A 23,012-nucleotide genomic window follows, 5' to 3' on the forward strand; every position below is an offset into this window, starting at 1 on the left:
GAGTTGGTGGCAAAGTTATTTACATGAGCTTCCTAGCCAGCTCCAAAACCTTAGGATCAAAAAGTTGCAAGCTTGTTCATTTGTTTTTAAAAGAGTTTTTGTTTCAACCTGATCTTTTTTGCTGAATAACTTTGACTCAAGCAGAGTCAGGACCCAAGAACTTCTGGGGCTTTGCAAGGCACAGGCAGCCTTTTGTTGACTAGGTCCCCGGGGACCACTGAACATTGATTATATGGTAATCTAGGTTATTTTTGTTTAACACAGTTTTAAATCTTTGCTCCGAAAGAAAAATTAAAGTTAAAATTGTATTTTGCTTCTGACGCTTTCAATGCCATTAATTTGTAAACAAACAAATTCTACTAAGTAAACATGTACCTCCCAGTTTTGCCCTCAGCTAAAACCACGAAGCCCCACTGTAGTCAATGGTGTTGTGTGGATGTGGCTGAGGACAGAAACTGGTCTTAAGTCTGCTTTTCTGTGGTTGATACTATTCTAGTAATATGCAGTCACTTGAAAGGACAGGGATATCGACTTTCATCAGGCTTTTTTTGAAATACCTAATGTAAAAAAAAGAAGAAAATAAATGTACAGGTACATGTTAACTTTTCAAAACAGACAACCTATTCATTTAGTGGAATGAGTGGCCTCTCTCTTTTGATACAAGCTGAGATGGTCAAGTGAAGAATTTTTGAGCTAAATAATTTTGACAGTGTACAAAGCAGTTCACAAGAATTTTATTTCAGTAAAGATGCTGACCGATCCTACTGGTTGTTTTCATGGGTAAGACTCTGCAGTGTGGAAATCAGAATTAGATACAAATTACTGATATTATGATTTTCCACACTAAACTGTTTATGAAAATTTAATTATCTGGGCTGTCATACAGTTCTACAATGCTTGCTGAGTGTTGACTCTCTTCTATTCAATGTAAGTCTGACTATGACACTACACAGTACACTTATATTATGGCAAATTAAAAGATGAGTTAATACAGAACATGAGAACAAAATTCCCATATATTTTGAAATGCCCTGCAGGTTTCACATTCAAAATTTGTACATCTAATTCTAAAAAAATATCATATGGAGTAACTCTTAAATTACATGTACCCATAGTAAATTTACTGATTTTTTTACTCTAATATGAGCAAATATACCACATACTTGAACAAAGTTAAAATAGTTATATCTCTTTATAATAAATGTAATGTATAACTTGTGCTTTTGCACCAAATTTATAAATGCAGTATGCATTACACAACCAAGACTATCACCCAACATTAAGAATTAAATTAAAAAAATTAAGTACTTACCATACAAAATAAATAATAAATACATCTATTAGAGGAAGAACTCATTTAGGTCAAGTTCAATATATGCGAGGCCCAGCTAGAGCACTGTGGCAACAGCAAAAGGGATTTGCGGGGCTTTTCGACCCTGGCACAAGCTTCCACAGGGCAAAAGCTGGAAAGAGACTTTTGTTGAACCTAGCACGAGACCCAGAGATCCAATTCCCATTGAAGTCAATGGAAATATTGCCATCAGATTTCAACAGGACTTGGTTCAGGCCCTAAATGATTTAGAGCAAAATCTGTTGTGGCTATTCAGGCTTTTGTTACCACATTTTGTACCCTCACTTCCAATGAAATTTGCATTAAAAAGAAAAATGTGAAGCACAGCTACTTCTAGTAGGTTTATTAATGTTACATTGTAGCTTTTTAGATGAATCTTAGGAAGTTCTAATACAAGCAAGAAACCCACTTCAGCACCTTCTTTCCACAATGAAAGCAAGAGAAAATTGGGTACTTTTAAACAAAGAACTTTATAAAGTGCTTATGAAAATTACAAACAGTCAAAATTAATATGATTTAAATCAATGCTTATTTTACTATTGAAGAACTAAGGAGAACACTTTAATGAACAAATCAATCTTTATGCCAAAATTGGAAGTGCCTTTCAAATCAGTAGTTTGGTCCAGTGCAGTTCTTAAAAAAAGAAAAAATGTTTCCCACAAATAAATAAATCCAACATTCTTTAACCCTTTTAAAGTAACAGTACCCTAAAAAGCACCAAATTCTTTGCAACAACTGTGTTCTTTAAATAGGCCCACAAATCATACATTTAATTCCAGTTAAATGCAAAAAACCCCCCCAAAAAACAAAAAACTTTCACTTAGTTACATATTCACATCAATTGCAGCACAAAAAATACGTATTGAAAAAATTAAAGAGAAAAAAATTAAAAATTTGCTTTCTAGCAATAACTAGTGCATTGAATTTTGATTTTTCTTCAGTGCAAACATAACACTACATCTTGATTCCACCTTCCAGATTCAGAAGTGTGAAGAATGCCCATATTGGTTAACCCCTTGTTGTGGCTGGTTACCTAAATAACAAAAATAAAGCAAAGTGTTTACGTGTGTTGTGTGTGCTGTACAAAATTATACATGAATAAATACCTATATTTCAAATCACCATAATAAGCAATAAACAAGGGTCAGAGCAATCCATTCAGAAAATGAGGACTTTTCAAGGCTGAACAGTTGCAAATTAAGGGTTGGATTTTGCACACCCACCACACACAAAATTCCAGGATGGGCCCTTAAGATGACCTTTCAAACAATAATTACGTGCAAGCAAATGAGATGACTAAAACAATAAAAGTTAAAAGCAACGGTTTTGTAACACTTGTTTTCCTGGATAACCCACATTTCTTTGATGGTCTCATCAGTTTCTGCAGCATTTAACCTTTCATTAAAAAAAGGGAGGACTCTGCACCTGTATTTCCCTGATCCACATGTGGATCACACTTCCCCTCTCTGAAAGGGTGGCTCAGTGCTTCCAAGAAAGTATCCTATCCTTTTCCAACACCCTGCAAGTCGCCAGGATGAGTGTGAATACACTTAAGCCCCTTCCCATCATATGGAGATTTGAGAGAAAAGATAATATAGTCCCAGACCCTGTTAACTTTGTGCTGTGCCTTCTTCATGGTGGGGATGTGCCTGCCTTTAAGCAGGCAAGGGTTGTCCTACAGCAGTTTGGCTTCAGTGGAGTCATGGACAATGGGGACACAACTAGTGGCTTTTGGACCATCAGGGAATCGGCAGAATTTGTGGGTGAACAAACCTTGGTACCACTCAACCCCATACGGGAGAAAAATCTTTGCAAGAAAAATCTCTTGGAAGCCTTATCCCCTTTTGTAATCCTTTAGTCCCTTTCTGCATGAAGAAAAATTCCTAGTTCTTATCATCCGAAGGAAAATTTCCAAATGTAAACCAGTACAAAAGGGTTTCCTGAGTCTGTAGACAGACTGAAACACTATAGACTCAAGAGGTATGAACTGCTTTCAGTTATTAATTACTATTGCTGAGGTGTTTCCTCTAAAACTTAATGTTGACAAGTGTCACATTAGACTCGCTCGTCACTGAGGCCCCAGGATTGCAAATACTCATAGATGTGCTTAATTTTACTACTGTGAGTAGCCATATTGATTTCAATACGACTCCTCATGATAATAAAGTATGTAAGTATTTCCAGGATTGGGGCCTATTTGATAGATTCTAAGGCCAGAAGGGATCATTGTGATCATTTAGTCTGACCTGTATCACATAGGCCATAGAACTTCCCCAAAATAATTCTAGAGCATATCTTTTAGAAAAACATCCAATCTTGATTTAAAAATTGTCAGTGATTGAGAATCTACCATAACTGTTGGTAAATTATTCTCACTGTTAAAAAATTATGCCTTATTTCCAGTCTGAATTTGTCTAGCTTCAACTTCCAGCCATTTTATCATATTATACCTTTCTCTGCTAGACTGAAGAACCCATTATTACATATTTGTTCCGCATATAGGTACTTGTAATCTGTAATCAAATTACCCCATAACCTTCTCTTTGTCAAGATGAATAAATTGAGCGAGTTGAGTCTCTCTCAGGCATGTTTTCCAATCCTTCAATCATTCTTGGGCTCTCCTTTGAACCCTCTTTAATTTATCAACATCCTTCTTGAACTGGGAGCACCAGAACTGGACACAGTATTCTAGCAGCGGTCATACCAGTCCTAAATACAGAGGTCAAAAAACCACTCTCCTCCTACTCAAGATTCCCCTGTTCATGCATTCCAGAATCACATTCATTCTTTTGGCCACAATGTTGCACTGGGAGCCCATATTTGGATGATTATCACCCATGACCCCCAAACCTTTTTCAGAGTCACTGCTTCCCAGGATAAAGTTCCCCATCCTATTAGTATGGTCTACACTCTTTGTTCCCAGATATATACATTTAGCCACATTAAAATGCATATTGTTTGCTTGCATCCAGTTTACTACATGGTCTGGATTGCTCTGAATCAGTGACCTATTCTCCTCTTCATTATTTATGACTCCCCCAATTTTTGTGTCACCTGCATACTTCATCAGTGATAATTTTATATTTTCTTCCAGTTCACTGATAAAGATGTTAAATTGCGTAGAACCAAAAATCAATCCCTGTGGGACCCCACTGGAAAGAGACCTGCTTGATGAATTGTAAATGAATAGTAAACTGTTCAGGAAGGACAGGCAGGGCAGAAAAGGTGGGGGAGTAGCACTGTATGTAAGGGAGCAGTATGACTGCTCAGAGCTCCGGTACGAAACTGCAGAAAAACCTGAGTGTCTCTGGATTAAGTTTAGAAGTGTGAGCAACAAAAGTGATGTAGTGGTGGGAGTCTGCTATAGACCACTGGACCAGGGGGATGAGGTGGATGAGGCTTTCTTCCAGCAGCTCACAGAAGCTACTAGATCGCACGCCCTGGTTCTCATGGGTGACTTTAATTTTCCTGATATCTGCTGGGAGAGCAATACAGCAGTGCATAGACAATCCAGGAAGTTTTTGGAAAGCGTAGGGGACAATTTCCTGGTGCGAGTGCTAGAGGAGCCAACTGGGGGGGAGCTTTTCTTGACCTGCTGCTCACAAACCGGGAAGAATTAGTGGGGGAAGCAAAAGTGGATGGGAATCTGGGAGGCAGTGACCATGAGTTGGTTGAGTTCAGGATCCTGACACAGGGAAGAAAGGTAAGCAGCAGGATACGGACCCTGGACTTCAGGAAAGCAGACTTCGACTCCCTCAGGGAACAGATGGGTAGGATCCCCTGGGGGACTAACATGAAGGGGAAAGGAGGCCAGGAGAGCTGGCTGTATTTCAAGGAATCCCTATTGAGGTTACAGGGACAAACCATCCCGATGTGTCGAAAGAATAGTAAATATGGCAGGCAACCAGCTTGGCTTAACGGTGAAATCCTAGTGGATCTTAAACATAAAAAAGAAGCTTACAAGAAGTGGAAGGTTGGACATATGACCAGGGAAGAGTATAAAAATATTGCTCGGGCATGTAGGAATGAAATCAGGAGGGCCAAATCGCACCTGGAGCTGCAGCTAGCGAGAGATGTCAAGAGTAACAAGAAGGGTTTCTTCAGGTATGTTGGCAACAAGAAGAAAGCCAAGGAAAGTGTGGGCCCCTTAATGAATGAGGGAGGCAACCTAGTGACAGAGGATGTGGAAAAAGCTAATGTACTCAATGCTTTTTTTGCCTCTGTCTTCACGAACAAGGTCAGCTCCCAGACTGCTGCGCTGCGCATCACAACATGGGAAATAGATGGCCAGCCCTCTGTGGAGACAGAGATAGTTAGGGACTATTTAGAAAAGCTGGACGTGCACAAGTCCATGGGGTTGGACGAGTTGCATCCGAGAGTGCTTAAGGAATTGGCGGCTGTGATTGCAGAGCCATTGGCCATTATCTTTGAAAACTCGTGGCGAATAGAATAAATTCTATGGACCAACTATAAATTAACAGATTATGAGGTTCCAATACCTAATTGGCTATTACTAATAGACAATATTTATTCTTCTCTCTTCTTTTTTTTCCTGCAAGTAGTTTAGAGAAAAAATTTCCAGCACTCTACAGGTGGGAGCTTCTCCCAACCATAGCAGTTCCACAGCATTGATATCTTGAATATGAAGCAATCCTGGAATTGTAGTATTCTGCATAACATAAATAAGTCCATTCAAAGCAATATTACTTAATCATGCATACTGAATCTAGCAGGATGTTGATACTTGCAATTTGTTAGAAAAAATAATAGAATTGTCAAAATGCTTTTCTTAACTAGTAATGAAAAACAGTTCTCCTCTGGGACCCAAGTGAAAGTCCATTCTGCAGTCCTGACTTTAGGGGTGTTGTGATAATTGGGCTGATAAGTTTACTCTAACTGAAAAACGTGAGTACATGTTCATAAGCTGTCACAATAACCTATAACAACAAATGTTAATGGGAAAAGGTATAAAAGGAGACAAAGACTGATATACAAACTAAAGGGTCTTACTGATATAACTCGGTATGGGTTGAGATCATGTATAGTAAACAAATTAAGTGTGGAATCAGAAATCTTTGAACCAAAAATCGGTGTGTCAGAAAATAGACCTACTTGGTGAACAAAATAAAAATGGGATGGACTATTGTGGCCACCATTCCCTTTGTGGGTCCTTAAAGAAAGAGACTTTGGGAGAAAAACTGGCTACGGGAACAAGCTTCACCATCCTGACTGCCACCCCCACACCCTCTCCTGGGACCCCACACCTTCACTGTCCTGATCCTGGGAGAAGTCATGACCAGACCAGGGCAAAGAGAGGGACCCAAATGACATGCCACTCTACCAGTTCCAGTCGAATCCCATAACACCACCTGGGATAAAATGGGATCAGATGTTAAACATAATAGCAGCAGCTCCAGCCCATCGCAACTAACTTCTTCTCTTTTCCCCAAAAGGACAGCTATTACTAACTTTATCATCATCTAAAAGACCATCAAACAAGGGGGTTTTCCCTTCTAAAAATTCTTTCCAGCTAAAGGGAAAGGGAACAAGGGATGTTGTTAAAGCAAAGGCCTAATTTAATACTTCACATTTCAAATGCTTTAACTGTTTTTTTCCTTCTTTCCTTTATGTTTAATAAAAGATTAGAAGGATTTTTAATAGTGGGTGTCATATGCTAAGCAGGGTGAGGTCTCTGTATACCAAACCCTGGATCTTGGTTAACACTGTTTAATGTTAGACAGTGACTGAGTTACAGTTAACACCTTAGGTCCATACATTCCATTTAAATTAATACAACAGGAGAATACATTTATCTGCCGCACTGGCTACTCCATTAACAAATAGGTTGACACCTAGCTTACTACAGTCAGATCAAAACTTCTATGAAAAGCCTGCCAATGAATAAAGATTTGTTTATGTTTTGAAAACCTTTTAAAGATGAAAATAGTGACATTGTATTTTAAATTTTTAATCAATCCATCAAGTTAGTATTCTGACCAAAAAACCACAAGCTTACTTTGAAAAATGTAGGGCCTGATCTGGTCTGAGCAACCTCTGCTCTGGCTGGAATTCCACAGGAGACATGAGTGCTCAGAATCTATCCAGATCAGGTCTTTGAATAGTAATTTATTTGCATATCTTTTTCCAACTAGAGACTCTATCCTCAGTTCTCATAGGGACTGGTCCTGCTGAAATAATGCTTCTGTTTAAAAAAATAGATGAATAAAGATCCGTAGGCATTGAATATGGGTAATTCACTGGCACTATACAACACTGGAAATTTGAATGCTCCAATTCCTGGTAATCATAGCAGGCCGCATACTCACTATTTTATGTCTTACATTTACAACCTGTCCTGGAGAATTAAGCTTTTTTTAAAAAATGATTGCAATAAATTGTAATATTTTTATCTAGCAACACAAGAATCGCCATACTGGATCAGACCAGGGGCATACAGTCTGATATCTTGTCTCTGACACTACTGAAGAGGAAGGTGCAAGACATCCCTAATGGAATAACCTGCCCATGAGGGATGTTTTTTCTAACCCCCATCACTCTCTCATTGGTTTACACCCTGAACCATAAGGGGGCATTACATTCCATATTCATTTTTTAATCCTATGTAATGTAAATGGGGATGTTTTCACTAGAAACTAGTTGTTTTCATACAACTCTCATACCCTTTCAGAACACTGCTCACCTCAATAATGTTATGTGTCAATAAATTCCAGAGGCAGAGAATGTGCTGTGTAAAGTGGTAGTTCCTTTTATTGGTTTTTAATTTGTTGCCTTTCAATTTCACTGGCTGTAACCTTGTTCTTGGAGAACAAGAACCCAATTTATCTTCTAAATACTATGATATGTTACATAACTTTCTTATTCATCTCCACTCTAAACTAAAGTCTTAACCTTTTCAGTCTCTTGAAAGGAAGTCTCTACACTAATGGTGGTTGAAATTTTAATTTTCAAACGAAAATGAATGTTTTTTGTTTTGTTCAAAAAGCAGTTTTTTCAGTGAAAAAACTCAAACCTTTTTTTCTAAAACATTTTTTTGAGAAATCTCAATTCAGTTAGAAGATTTTCATTTTTTATTTCCCACCTCACTTTTTTTTTTTGCCATTTTTTCCAGAGAGGGGGGAAAAGAGGGATGTGGAATTCAAAATGTTAGTTTTTTTTTTTCTTTTCCGCTTTTCTCAAACCTTTTCCAGTGGGAAAAAAGGGTAAAAAAAAATGTGCTGGGGGGAATAAAAAACCCAAATTCAAAATATTTTTTCTCTAAATGTGCTGAACTTTCCAGAAAGAAAAAAAACGGAAAAAGGAAAAGGAAACAGAGTGGAAATTTTCCCACTATTTCAAATCAAACAAAAACAATAAAAATATTTGTTTTCATTTTTTTTTAAATGTACCATTAAGAAATTTTTCCAAAAAATGAAAAATTTAGTAAAAAACTGGCCTTGATGTGCACATACATACAATTGTTTTGAATAATAAAATAAATTTGTCAATACAGTGTTTGAAACGTGAGCAAGAAATAGCTGGAGAAAAACAAGGAAAAAATTCAGTGCCATGATGTTCCTGATTTATCCCCACAATTGAAAATAGGACATGAAAGGAGAAAATAACATTGACTGAACTCAGGATGACAAACATCCAGGCCCCAATCCTGAAAATGACTTGGTGCTTCTGTTCAGACCTATGGGAACCAATGGATGCACTGGTACTGAGTCACATCCAGAATCTGATCTTCAGTGTTTGCCGTTACATCATTTTCAGAACTGTCCTTTTACTAGAGACCAGAACTGAAGGTGTCAATAGGATGATGTACTTACATTTTCATGTTTCTTGTTTTAAATATGCAAAGGAAACTGCAGAAAAATAGATGCCTCTTATAGATAGGCATACTTACTAGAGAGCTGTTTTTGGAGTTGTCTGACTAAAGCAGCTGTCTGCTGTTGCTGCTGTGTCTGCTGCAAACCTTGTCTTGGAAACTGCAACAGGAAGATGAAAAATGCTCATACAATTCAGAATGACACATCAATGTCTTATCAAAGGAGTATGGTCTATGCCTCTCTCAAAACACACAAAGGGAAAGCGAAGGTTTATATTATATCTATATATTAAAAAACAACTAGCATGCTGAATTTAACATATAACAGTATATATAGATATTAATGAACTGGGGAAACAGGAAATCCTTCCTGGACTATCTGGCTCACCAATCCCTGGCTTGAGTAGTAAGCAGTTAGTAATAAACAGCAGGACTAAATATGTATAATACCGTGAAAAGACCTCCCAAACAGCTATCACACTGGCGCTCAAGGGAACTGCACCTCTTGTGTTGTTATTGAAGACAATGGAGGAGGAGGAGAGGGAGGAGGAGAATTGGCCAGGTCCTCTTCCAGACTCTCTTCCCTTCCTCCTCCATCATCTCTCTTTAATTTCCAGTTTGTCTCCAAATCTCTGGTGTCTCACTGCTGTCACTAGTATGTTTACATTGCAGCTGGGAGCTTACTCCCCAGCACGGGTAGACAGACACTCTAGTTTGCTTGAGCTAGTGCACTCAAAATAACAGTGTAGCCAAGGGCAGCTTCCTGAATACAAATCCACCAGAAACCTTGGAACATACTCAAGCAGCTAGCCCAAGCTGCCACTCCTGCTACCCCCAGCTACACTGCCTTTTTTTTTTTTTAAACATGCTAGCTTAAGCAGAGCTAGCACTTGTCTGTCTGCCCAAGCTGGGAAGCATACACCCAGCTGCAGTGTAGATGCTAGGAAGCACTGCAAACCCAATAATAGAGATTTTGGGCATGTACAGAAAATAGCAGATGAGGAGATAGAAGATTCTATGTAACAAAACAAAATGCGCCAGTGAAGTTCTGGAGCTTGTGCTGACCCTGCTGTCACCGAGACTATTGTTCCTTGGAGAGAGAGAGAGAGAGAATTTTGGAGCATTTATACATATATGTCTTTCACATTCTGGAAGTCAAAACTGCTCAGATTCTCCTATCACATCCTAGGGAGAAGCAGATGTTTCTTTTCAGTTTCCCTAAGCGTTAACTGTAAAAAGAAAAGAAAACCTTCTCACTTCCTGAAAATCCCATATGCAATTGGCAACAAAAGCAAAAGCAACTAGAAAGAGACATTTCTGGAGATCGATGATATCAGAACATGACAAAATTGTTGGTAATAAATAGTGAATACAGATGGAACAAAGTGTTAACGTTTATACAATAAATTATGAGCTTTCCTCAGTCTCTGGAATCTTCTAAATTTCCTATTGGGTTATAAGATATCACACATGCATCCAGGCAGACACAAGACATAGATTCAGTCTTCTGCAAACAGATCATCCATCTTTCCTACCTTTGCAGCGGATAGCATTCATCCAGGAAAGTACTTTAAAGTGATTTGATCATCTGCCCTGTCCAAAGCTGATAGGTGCAAATTCTTTCAAGTAAATGGAATTACACCAATAGAAAACTGGTGGGAAATAAATCTTAAGGGCTAAATTCTGCTCTCAGTTACTCTGGGGTTAGACCAATGTTCTTTCATTGACTTCAGTGACGTTACTCTGTATCTATACTGGCACAAGATCAGAATTTGGCCCTAAATTAGCCTCTCCATCAACATGCATTGCTTCCCAGCCCTTCTACACAGGAGTCTGGGTTTCAGATTAACACACACAGCAGGACTAGCCCCACTTTATTTTCCAAGCTTCTGGCTGCAGTTCTAAAGAAAACTGTTCTCTGTTAAGAGCTTTTATCTGTAGGTAGCTGATCATATATATATATATATCTTAAAATCAAGCTGCTGAATTAGAACAACAACTGTGGTCCCAACTCCAGATGTTCCTTATGCAACTCATAGCAACTTGAGAAGGTAAATTATAGAATGGGAGAAAGTGAGTAAATACGGATCATGGTGTGGTTTTGTCACCACTGACATTTGACTTCAAAAGGTTATTATTCTGAATAGTTTCAATTGGTAAAACCTGAGTTTTATTCTTACATGGTAGAATAAGAGGTTACAATGGTTTATGCATTTTAATGAGTTACCATTACACTGATGTTTGCATTATGCCAAACCTCTCTTTAAAAGTGATACTTTCCTTTCAGTTTTCCAAAGACTAAGGACCCATTCCTGTAACCCCTTAATCACATAAGGAGATCTTGGAAATGGCTGTATTATTGGGCCCTAAATGAACAAAACAAGCCATGAATATTCACTGTATATTTGGAAAGAGTTTTTCTATCTTAATTCTGTAGTTATGGCATTATCTCAAAGCTTCATTATAAATGGCTATGTCTCAGACATAAGAGCAAGGAAAAAGCTAGGAAAACTGGCAGAAAAAAGAATAATTTATAAATCACATTAAAATTCAGTTATCACTGGGTATAATATACAGTATAACAGGCTCAGGCTCTGTAAAGTCCCTGGATTAAACTCTGCTCTCAATTATACTGCTGTAAATCCAGAGAATGTCCACTGAATTATACCAGTGTGACTGAGACCAGAATTTGGGTAATTGCTCTTTAACGGCTCAATCCTACAAAGCGCTGAGCACTTTGTCACTGATCTTACACAGCACTTAAGCACATCTGTTAAGTGCTATGCATGTGCTTACCTTTAAGCATGTCCTTAAGTGCAGTGTAGGAGCAGGGAAAGAATCATCATCTTATTGTAGGATTAAGACCTAAAAGTCATTGAGGAGACAGAACAGCAAGGGCCAAAATAAACCTTAAAATTTACACTTATTTCAGGAGATAAAAATATCTTCATGCAGGTTGAGGTGTTTTAAAACAAAAAGGTAACTGCCCAAATTCTAGTAACAAAACATGTCACAGGATTTTTCACTGTATTTGCAAGTATCCTTGATATTTAATTTAGCACATCAGCCATCACTGTTAGCCTTCAAAAGTTACTATAATGAAAGTACATTAAGCAGATCATCAGTAGGATTTCCCAATATTGAAGTAATTTCCCAGGAGGATGGTGATTTTTCTCAAATGCAAAGAAGTGACATATGGTAAAGATGTACTGTATCAGCTCTGATATAGCCCCACCAGCCAATACAGGATTGTTTCTTTACATTAAATTAGATTGACATAGTCTAGAAAGTTTTAGATGCCCAAAGCAATGAGGCTTCAAAAGCTTTCTATAGTCTAATCAGATAAGGTGGGTGAGAATATCTTTTACGGAACCAACTTCTGTCTTTCAAGCTACACAGCTCTTTCATCAACAGAAGTTGATCCAGTAAAATATATTACCTCACCCCCGTGTGTCTCTAATATCCTGGGATCCACACAGCTATACCACCACAGCAATTCCATAGTCTAATATATTTTACTTTCAGAAAGTCTTTGCTCAAGCAGCACACAGACAATACAGACACAGACAATACAGCTTAAACAGATCATTAGGTGACAGTCCAATCTTCACTTGGGTTTTGTCTACACTGCCAATTGAACAACAAAACTTTTGTTGTTCACAAGTGCTTTAAAAACTCCCCCCTCTTCCCCTCCAAGACAAAAGTTTTGCCTTGGCAAGTGGCAGTGTAAAAGGCTCGTTGCCGGCAGGAACCCTCTCCTGTCAACAACGCGAACCCCGCTTGTAGGGGGGGGGAAGAATTTTGTCGGCAAAAGTGCTGATAAACAGCATTTACACTACCTTACTTTTAGCGACACAGCTGCAAAAAATTTTAAAAGGGTCCTTTCAGTGATTAGACTGAGCCTCTGGGAACCAGTATGGTCCTTCTGAATAAGCTAGGAAGTTTCTCTTCACTTCAGGTCTGGGTTTGATTCAGAAGCCTCCTGGGCTCACAGGAGACAAAAGAGGCTTTCTCCTCCTTTTCAGAAGCACCTTTCAGCCACTCTGAAAAACTCTCAGGGCACAAAAGATCATTTTAATTGTTTAAAAATCTATTTTATGTAGAGCATTGTGTTGTGCTTATTGCAGGTAAAAGACAGCTGGGAGGTGTATTTCAGGGTCAAGAAAATACAAAGAAGATCCAGTGCTTTGAAGGCCGTGGCAGGCGATACTAGGCTGTCCTCAGCCATGGTTCCAAACCAGTGTTAACTCTGACTTATTTCAGGCATCTTGAAATTGGGGCAAGGAGCAATTTCCACCCTTGCCTTCTCTCAGCTCCAACCCCAGCTCTCTCCCTGAGATTTGCTAGTATGTTAATTCCTCCTTGATAGGCTAGTCCTGCTGTGTTGCACCACCTGAAGTGATTCTGCCTCTAAGGGTATGTCTACACAGCTGATTTTGGCTGTGTAGTGAGGGCTCCAGTGCTGGGAGAAAGCTCTCCCGGAGCTGTAATAAACCACCTTCGCAAGAGGAAGAGCTCCCAGCACCGGGAGCGCAGCTACCAGCACTGTAGCACTATCTACACTGCCATTTTACAGCACTGAAACTTGCATTGTTTGGGGGGGGGTGTTTTTTCACACCCCTGAGCGAAGAAAGTTTCAGGGCTGTAAGTGGCAGTGTAGACAAGACCTTAGATGATTAATACTTTCTCTGCCAAACTCAAAGGCCCTGGTCACAGCTTGTTTAGCTATATGGTACATGTCACAATCACTATTACTTTATGAGCTCAAAGACATGGGTCACATCAAAGATCATATTGTAAATCTAATGAAAAGTACTTTTTGCATGTTATGGTACAATCTTCAGCTCATAACTACGGTTTCAGGAGAAGCTGACGCAGACATACACAATCCACAAGTTACACCTATGATAATAAACCAGCTACCTAAGAAAAGGGCTAGACATCCAACTTAACATCCAGCTTAAACACAATGCAATTCGGGTAACTTGGTTCCCCAGAATACAAACACTCTAGTTCAAAAACTCAGGGTGCACAATTTAGCACTAAGGGCTGATATTTTCTTTAAACTTGCTCATTTAAGTTGGGAACCTGTTTCTAATCTGGCTCTTTTTGTAGGAATCACATTTTTGTGTGGCTTACTCTTTAAATTGAGTTCCTTTAGTTAGCTACTTTTAAAGACATATAACCAAGGATAGAAAGTTCTCAAAATTCCAGTGTAAATACACAAACGTAGTACATGGTAAAACAACATGTTCGCAGAAAATTACTCGATGGTTTGGGAGGAGACCAGGTCATTCAAATGTTTTTACCAAGATACTTTCATACTTTAGATGTAATGAAAGGTTCCAATGTTATAGACTAACAAAGAAATATTCTGAAAGTTACTATGATTATATGGTACTCTCCATGCAACTGCAGTACATGACCAATCAGTAAAATGCATCTCTACAGAGTTACTATATGCTCAAGTCCTAACCAAAAAACAGAAGTGCTAGAACACACTTCCGGCACTATGCCATTACTCTGTTCTGGATCCCCACAAAAACACCAGAACAGCATTCCAGAGTGTTCGGCCACAGATCCTTTTTTATACACATTGAAATGTCAGATAACAGGCAGCTACATCTTAGTTTCAAAAATACAAGAGAGTGACTATATTTTAACCATTTGGCACACATTATCAGTATATCAAGACAACTACTTCAGGATTTAAACCCGTTTATCTGTATTAGAATCATATTTAGGCATTAAGCTACAAACTGCAGTTTTTGATTAAATATGATAGTGGAATTTTCACTGTTTAAAATTAGACACCAGAAGAGCCCATAAAAATCAAGTAAATATAATACAAATATATTTAAATTGTCAAAGGAAAATATAAAGCGCCTTAGAATTCCAATTGGATTCTATTGTTCATATGAGAGTGCACACAGTTTCATAACTGGCCTCAATCATATTATCCTGCTTTCACATAAAAGTTTTAAAACAAAAATCTGTATAAAAATGTAAGGCTAAAACCATTAGCAATGCTGCAAAAAATTTCCTGTAAAGTTGAGTTCTGCATAGCAAGTGAAGATAGTTCTTTATTACTCAATAACATGAGGAAATTTATAAAATACATAGTATATACCGAATATATGGTCAACATATGCTGCTGCAGTAAAAGTTAAGTTCAAATATCTCATTCCTTCTAGGCTAATACATTATCGGTTTACACCCTAGAATGGAGAGATTCCCAGGTTTCCAATATTACACCAGCCCTTGCTGTTATACCAGAGCTTGAAAGAGTGGCATTTTAATGTCTAGCATCCAAATAAGAATTTGAGAGGTTTTTAAAATGTATTGGTTATATTGCTCTCTCTGCCTCCAAGTCTGCATAATAGGATTCATGGCCTTTCAGCAACCTGGTTTTACAGGGGGAACAAAATAAAAGTAAGACAGAGGGAGTTCCAATCACATTTTTAAAAAATTCTCAAACAGTTCCAGAAACAGAGTTTCTGTTAAGTGCGTGGCATATATAGAATCTAAGATAGTTTGGTGCAATATATAGGATTTATCAGCATGGGTAAGGTATAATCACTGCATGTAAGCAATATGGTCATCCCAAACCCAGGCTGATCATCATCATCACACACACTCAGATAATATATTCAGAGCCTATGAACTCATGAATTTAAAATAATTAAATGAATTTAGTGCTCATGAAAGTTTCCAGACTGACAGAAGTAGGCATCTGTTAATTAGCTATTCAACAGTTTTGACGTGAGTAAGAGCAGTTCCAACTTTCCCAGTATAACTGAACACTGACATCTAGGGGTAACTGGGTAGTTCATGGTACACCAGTCCCAGAACTAGTGTTTCTAAAAGACAAACTAAAATGCTGAGTTTTAGGTAGCCCAGGTGGGGCAAAGGATTAATACACAAGCCTTTTGCTTTATGACACGTGTTCAAATCTGGGCTTTACATTAAAAAAAAGAAAAGATAGTCATTGGGTAACCTGTCTTAGCCATATCATCAGACCCATCCCACCATTTGGCAAGACTGTCAGAGAGGACCCTGGATGAAACTACAGGGTTGTGCTCATCAGCACTGACATGCAAAGGCAGAGCCGTCTGAGTAAGCTTATACAGCCCTTACTGGCACTGTTCCTAGATTGCTTTACTTCCAGGAGTAACAACATCTACCCCATAAGCACCCTTATGTGCACACAAAAACGTCTGGTTTTAATACGTCTGCTTACCAAAGGCTGCTGTGGTTGCACTGCTTGGAGACCAAGTGCCTGGTGCTGACCCTGTTGTTGCTGCTGCTGCAACTGAAAGAACATTGCCATGGTAACAACAATAATATGTATACATGTATAATATTATATAAATGATTAATAGCAATAGCAGCAGCAGCCGCCGCCTTTTGATTTGAGAAGGCATAGCAGCCTCTTGCTGTTCCAGGGATACAGATCATGGAATTTGCCTTTTCATTACTTATCTTTCTAAGCTATGATTCTAGTGTTGGTTGAGGAAGGCATGTTCCTCACTATAATATTTAGGAGCTGGACCCTGCTGTTCTCTCCAGTTGCACAGTGTTGGCCATATCATGGATGATGAACAACAAATATTTACAATACAGTGTTCATAATATCTATTGTCGAAACATCACTGCAGAAACAGATGTAAAAGACTGTTTGGTATATTCAGCTGTTAACTATATGCTCACATAAGTTTCTTGATAATATTTTTAAAAATGAGCTATTGGCATTAGAGTTAAAGCATGAAAATAATTATACCGTCACCAAAAACACAAAGTATTTTTAATGTGTGTTGCTTTTACCTCTATATCAACCCCAGGGTGGAGTTTTGTTTTTTAACTGCCAAACTGAGATTTAACTACCAAATTGGAGTACATCATCAAATCAGAATAATCAAAAATATTATAGACATGGGCTGTTTCCACCCAACTTTAATTCTGGCATATACATATTCTTATTGCCAATTAATACTGTAAAAACCTAAAACTATAAATTGCGATCGTCACAGCTCAATAGCCTGAGGCACAGAGGAGGTTACTGGAGAGGAACTAAGGCTCATCACGAATCTTTTGACAAATTATTTTTTTGCTGAAAAATGCTGATTCACTGGGAAGGTTTCTCAGGTCCAGGATGATATTTTTGTTCAAAACGAGAGAGAGAGAGAGAGAGAGAGAGAGAGATTGAGACTGACCGCAGAATAGCCAATAGCCCAGCGGTTAGGGCCCTAACCACCAGGCTATTGACTATTCTGGGATGGGTCTCTCCCAATCTCTCCTGTTGGAGCTCTTCCATTTTGTATAAATAATTAAATATTCACTGGACTAGAGGGAGGGAGAGCAAGAGAGACTGACTGACTGACTCCACAGCATGGCAGCTAAGGTACTCACCTGTGACACGGGAGATCCAGGTTAAAGCCACTACCTGATTCAGCGAATAAGGCCCCACATATGCTTTTCATTAACACAACCATGTGTCCCACCTGAAGGAGTCGCTGTTGTCGAATTTGCTGTTGTCTCTGTCTCATCTGTTCCTGAGGCAGCTGTACTGAATTAAGGTTTGGGTGAGGAGCTGTGGTTGGTACAGTATCAAGTCCCCCTCCGACCAAGGAACTCTGTTGCAAAGGTTGGTGAGTCAGTCTGAATGAGAAGAATCTATTTCAGGGTAAGTATTTAATTTACAGACAAAGATCAAGTAAGTGTGAGTGTTCAACTCCCTGGATTAAAATTTGTTCTTTGTATATTTGAAACACAAATTTTACAGGACGATTGTATTTTCAAGCAAGAATATTTAGGAAAAAAGTATTTAATGGAAACATCTACAGTGCTATTATCTAATAATTGAACTGGATAGTAATATGTGGTTGAAATCAATATCTGTACATTAATTAAATTAAAGAGAAGAAATCCAGCTACTGTTCGAATGAGCAGCCAGCTTCTACACTGCATGTAACATTTATTGTAGAACTAGGAAGCAGGCATTCTGCACCAGCCTTACGATTTAGTTCTAGACAAAAACCATGTTAAGATGAACTTGAGGCTAAGAATATCAGTATTTTCTAATAAAAACATTGCAAGGATGATGTAATTATCTCCAAAACAAGCATTATAAACCCAGGACATTCAGAGTTAAGCTTCAACTTCAAAGAAATCCAAACCTGTTAAAGCATGGAAATGCACAGTGAGCAAACCAAAACAACCTTATCTCTGCCCTCTAGCAACACTATGCATTAAATGTACAATTTGATTAATACACATTCATGTCTGTAGTCCTAGATTAAACTGATTTTTGAACACACTAAATATTTTTTAATTTCCTCCCATTATAATACAATGCTGTTCTTAAATTGGAAGTGATTTAGGCACATTTTGACATTTGGGCTCAAAAGGGGCGTTTTAGTCTGGGGATTGGTTTAGAACTGAATTCACACAGAGAAAGAAGAACATCATGTGTCATAGGCAGCAGGGCATAGGTCGTTATTCCCTAACTGATAAATCAGTGTTACTCCAGAATATGTGGGATAGAATTCAGTGTGGGATACATTCTCATGGTGTGAATGACCTGGATTTCGACATGATGATTAATGATTATTTATTTGTAAGCTGATTAAATAAAACTGTGGTCAGTGTATTCCACTAGTGGTGTAATTTAGTAATGAAAATCAGGTGAGGTAAAGACATGCCAAAGTTACAGTAAAAATTGTAAATACACCCAAATTAGAGGATATCTCATTGGTTGGACACTGAAGGAGACAATTCATTTCCCTAACAGGATAGTTAGTTTTGAAACATGGCCAAGGCTCGGACATTTTTATAACAAACCCAAGATGATTAATGCTTTGTTGTTAGCAGCCCACTATGCAGTCATCAGAAGATGGAAATTATCTCTTCACCAACAGAGAAGAAAGGAGAAACAGAAGAAAAACTTGGACACAAGCTTGATGCTGTTGCTAAGATGAAAAAATGGATATTTGACCTTAAGGATAAAAATCAGTTACTCTACAATGTGTGGGCCAGGATTATAATTTTTAACAATGCTGAGGACATTTAAAGTGAACTGTGAAGCAGAACAGACTGCAAGCACTTCAGGGCAATGACTGTTCTACCTCTATTTGTACCTGATCCTGATCAGGGCCTCTTGGAACTATTCCAATCAGGCTAGGATTTTCAAAGGAGCCAAAGGGAACTGAACATCCAAGTCCCAATGAATTTTAATGGAATCTGGGTGCCTAATTCTCCTAGGCTGTTTTGAAAATCCCAGCAGAAATAGATTTAGAAAATGCCTTTTATTGCTCCATTGGTGTGCATAAAAATGGCCTTAACCTTTTTATTTTTTAAGTTGGGGGAAGCAGCGGTTACATTTTTTCCTGCATATTTTTTTTCATGATTTGAAATATATCAAGTCCTCACCCTGCTGAAGAGATCTCCAGAGTGTCTGGGTGATGGGCATGAGGCTGAAACCTGAAATGCAGCCAGCCTCCCCACCACTGGGGACAGAAGGGGTACTGATTCTGAGATCATGTCATGATAAAAATGAAGTTTTAAGGTAAAATTAAAATTACAATACTTTAATACCTATATATTTATTTCTATGATCTATTTAAAATAGTGTCTTTAGCCGGGACTGATAGCTACTTAGTTTTTCTAAGCAACCAATTCACCTACTAAAAAATTGAAAAGTTCATGAATACAAAAGTTTATGTAAACAAGCAACAACTCTTAAGGCTTTTCTATTTTATCCTGTGGACCTATGCAGCTCCCACTGAGGTTATTATTAATTATTATTATTATTTTTATAGGAGCAGCTTTGGGCTAGGTCTCACACTTTCAGGATAACTGCCCCTGTACTCCCTTCACCTCCATGTTCTCCAACCCTGCCCAACCCCACCCCCAGAGTGCCCAGTCAGGTCTCAGGCCTCCAGCCATGATCTGTCTTTGGGAAGGGACCCATGTCCCACTCCCTTCTGACCAGGGTTTAAGGTTGTATAGCTCCCTGCCATACAGTGTGATATCCCCAGCATGCCAGTCTGCCAGCATCCCAGCATGCCACTATGGCCAGTGCCCGTGCTTTGCTTTCTTGACTCGGAGAATGACCAGCATATGCAGCAGTTATATGCTACTACACAGCTCCTTCCCAGCAGAATATATTTATTTATTTATTCTTAGGGCAAAGCATCACAGAGAAAACACATAAAAAACCAATAAAACCAAAGGCTTACTAAGCATACCTGAATTCACCCATCTTCCACATGGGGAGCATGGTAAGCCAGAACCCCTTCCTATCCTTCAAAAATCCTGTCTGTTTGCTCGCTCAGAAAAAAGGTCCTCAGTCTGTTTAAACTCACCCTTTAAATACCCCACTTTTTCTCTTTATTGCTTACTTGGTGACAAACCCAGCTTGAATCAGCATATGCAAATCTCAGGAGCTAGTGCTTCTCCAAAGTTGTTTACGGTCCCGGGGTAGTCTCCCCCTACTGTTTTTAGTTACTAGAGGAGCTGTGGTAATCCATCCCAAGGAGCAGGACACAAACCTACATACAGCTTTAATAAATTTAATATAGTGGTTCTCAAAGACATAGGATTGCAATATCTGTAAAAGCACATAATGAAACAGTCCCTGCACCAAAGTCTTTACAGTCTAAAAATACAAACCAAAGTGTGCAAAAGGAAATAGAGGAAAGGAAGGGGAAACAATTTGCCCAAGGCCACACAACAGGTTAGTGGTAGAATCCAGGAATCCTGATGCCCAGTTCAGTGCCTTATCCACTAACCCATTCTATCTCATTAACAGGAAAACTATCATTGACTTCACTGGGAGCTGCATCAGGCCATAAGTTATTAAGCATATTTTAGAAATATTTTACAGTCCTAGGTCAAACATGAAGCTTTATTCTTAGAGTTTGAGAATGCTCTACAATACCCAAATCAGCATATTATGCAAGATTAATATCAGGTATTGTACATGTGTTAGACTCTAAAACCTTGGTCATATTAGTCATTTTGACTGTGATAACGTACATAACTAATAAATGGAATCAACGTGCTTCATGTTGACTTTGAAAAATAACATCTGCAGTGAAAGAAAGCCAACAACTATTCTATCCTCAAGTCCCCATAGTTAACGTGACCTCAGAGATACTTTTAACAAAGCGTGGGAAGACTTTTAAAGTGTCCTTTTAAAAACAGCCTTTTGAATCACTCTATCCCATTACAAGTAGGGACAGATAAATTTGTAGAGTCTGAGATTTTGCAAATCTTGAAAACTTGTTTTTTTGTTTTCACAACAATTTGGAGTTTGTGAAAAACTTTTTCACCTATATTTTAACCTGTTTTTTCAAGGAACATTTGGATAAAAATGTGCATTTCTAGTTGAAGGGTAAAATTTGCTCCATAGTAGGGACAGAAAAGTGCTCTAAAAGCTAGGCTGGCACAAGTGACTGGCTGGTATATACAGTGCCAGTGGGATTTTCAGAGGCACTTGGCTTTGGTCTAACACTGCTCTTATTGAAGTTGATGGTAAAACTCTCATGGGACTTCAATAGGAGCAGAGTTAGGCCAACACATGGCACTTTTGAAAATCCTAGCCTACATTTTCATTAGAATTTCCCTCTTTCCCCCTCTCTCCATTGATTTAATTTCCATTCACTCTGCCTGCTTTCTGTTCCATTTTTACATCCTTTTCCCACTCTTGATTTTCCCTTTATGCGACTTCTCTGATAGTCTCTCCTAGGCAGAACGTAAATGCCACTACATCTGAGCTGAACTTTCAAACTAGTAATGATCTAATGCATTCAAACATAAGCAAAGTAAAATTGCCCATCGCTAGTTCAATGAATGAACAGATCTTGTGTTTCCTAGACTTTCCAGCATTTATTTCCCTATGGATCCTGCAGGATTTATGATTGTAAACCAGATTATGGTATTGTGTTAACTTGGTAAGTTCTCTGTGTATTATGGACTCAAAATGCTCTTATACACAGAAGGGCTCCACTGTGCAGATGCTGCACCAATACAGAGGATGGCCCAGTCTGTGCCCAAACAATTTATAATCTACGGTAGAACCTCAAAGATATGAACACCAGTTACGTACTTCCTGATCAAATGGACACCCTCTGGAACTGGAAGTAATCAGGCAGCAGCAGACACACACACACACACACTAAATACTTTACTGCCTCAGGGCTTTAGCCATGGGGCTCAGGGTTTTAACCAGGGTGGGGTTAGGGCGGCAGCTGCAGAGTGAGGGGGGTCAGGGCTCTGGGCAGGGGATGAGGTCAGGGCTTCAGACCCTCGGGAGCACTTGGGTTTCAGCCTCGTGGCTCCGTTCTTGGCTTCAGCCCCATGTGGGGCGACAGGGCTCGGGGCTTTAGCTAAGAGGGGAGTGCCGGTTTCAGCCCCAGTCCTCACCCTGTAGCTAAAGCCCTGAGACCTGGCACCCCCCGACCCAGCTGAAACTGGGAGCAGAGCTGTGGGGAGCCCCAAGCCACAGAGCCCCCCACAGGGCAGAAGCTGGGAAAGGAGCCGCAGGGCTGAAGCCCTGAGCCCCAGCGATCCCCCCAGATCTAAAGCCCTGAGCTCGGGTGCTCTCAGGCTTTTTTGCCTCTGTCTTCACGTACAAGGTCAGCTCCCAGACTGCTGCACTGGGCAACACAGCATGGGGAGGAGGTGACCAGCCCTCTGTGGAGAAAGAAGTGGTTCGGGACTATTTAGAAAAGCTGGATGAGCACAAGTCCATGGGGCCGGATGTGCTGCATCCGAGAGTGCTTCTAAAGGAGTTGGCGGATGTGATTCCAGAGCCATTGGCCATTATCTTTG

The 23,012-nt window shown here is 39.1% G+C and overlaps 1 protein-coding gene across 11 annotated transcripts in view; it reads right to left on the reverse strand.

Annotated features, from left to right (window-relative positions):
• Window positions 1–1,278: 1,278 nt before the first annotated feature.
• Window positions 1,279–23,012, reverse strand: part of MED12L (mediator complex subunit 12L) — a 321,530-nt gene continuing 299,796 nt past the window's right edge. For 6 of the 11 annotated variants that reach the window (XM_078854411.1, XM_078854410.1, XM_078854406.1 and 3 more), the window contains 4 exons: window positions 17,681–17,852; window positions 16,420–16,491; window positions 9,258–9,339; window positions 1,279–2,384 (listed from right to left, as the gene is read on the reverse strand). In XM_078854411.1, coding sequence (XP_078710537.1) covers window positions 2,332–2,384; window positions 9,258–9,339; window positions 16,420–16,491; window positions 17,681–17,852 — 379 coding nt within the window. In that variant the 3' untranslated portion in view covers window positions 1,279–2,331. The remainder of the gene's footprint in view (window positions 2,385–9,257; window positions 9,340–16,419; window positions 16,492–17,680; window positions 17,853–23,012) is intronic. The other 5 variants (XM_073359680.1, XM_073359677.1, XM_078854409.1 and 2 more) reach the window with 2 other exon arrangements.

This window comes from Lepidochelys kempii, chromosome 9, assembly GCF_965140285.1.
Source record: "Lepidochelys kempii isolate rLepKem1 chromosome 9, rLepKem1.hap1, whole genome shotgun sequence".
In the NCBI taxonomy this organism is placed as follows: Eukaryota; Metazoa; Chordata; order Testudines; family Cheloniidae; genus Lepidochelys; species Lepidochelys kempii.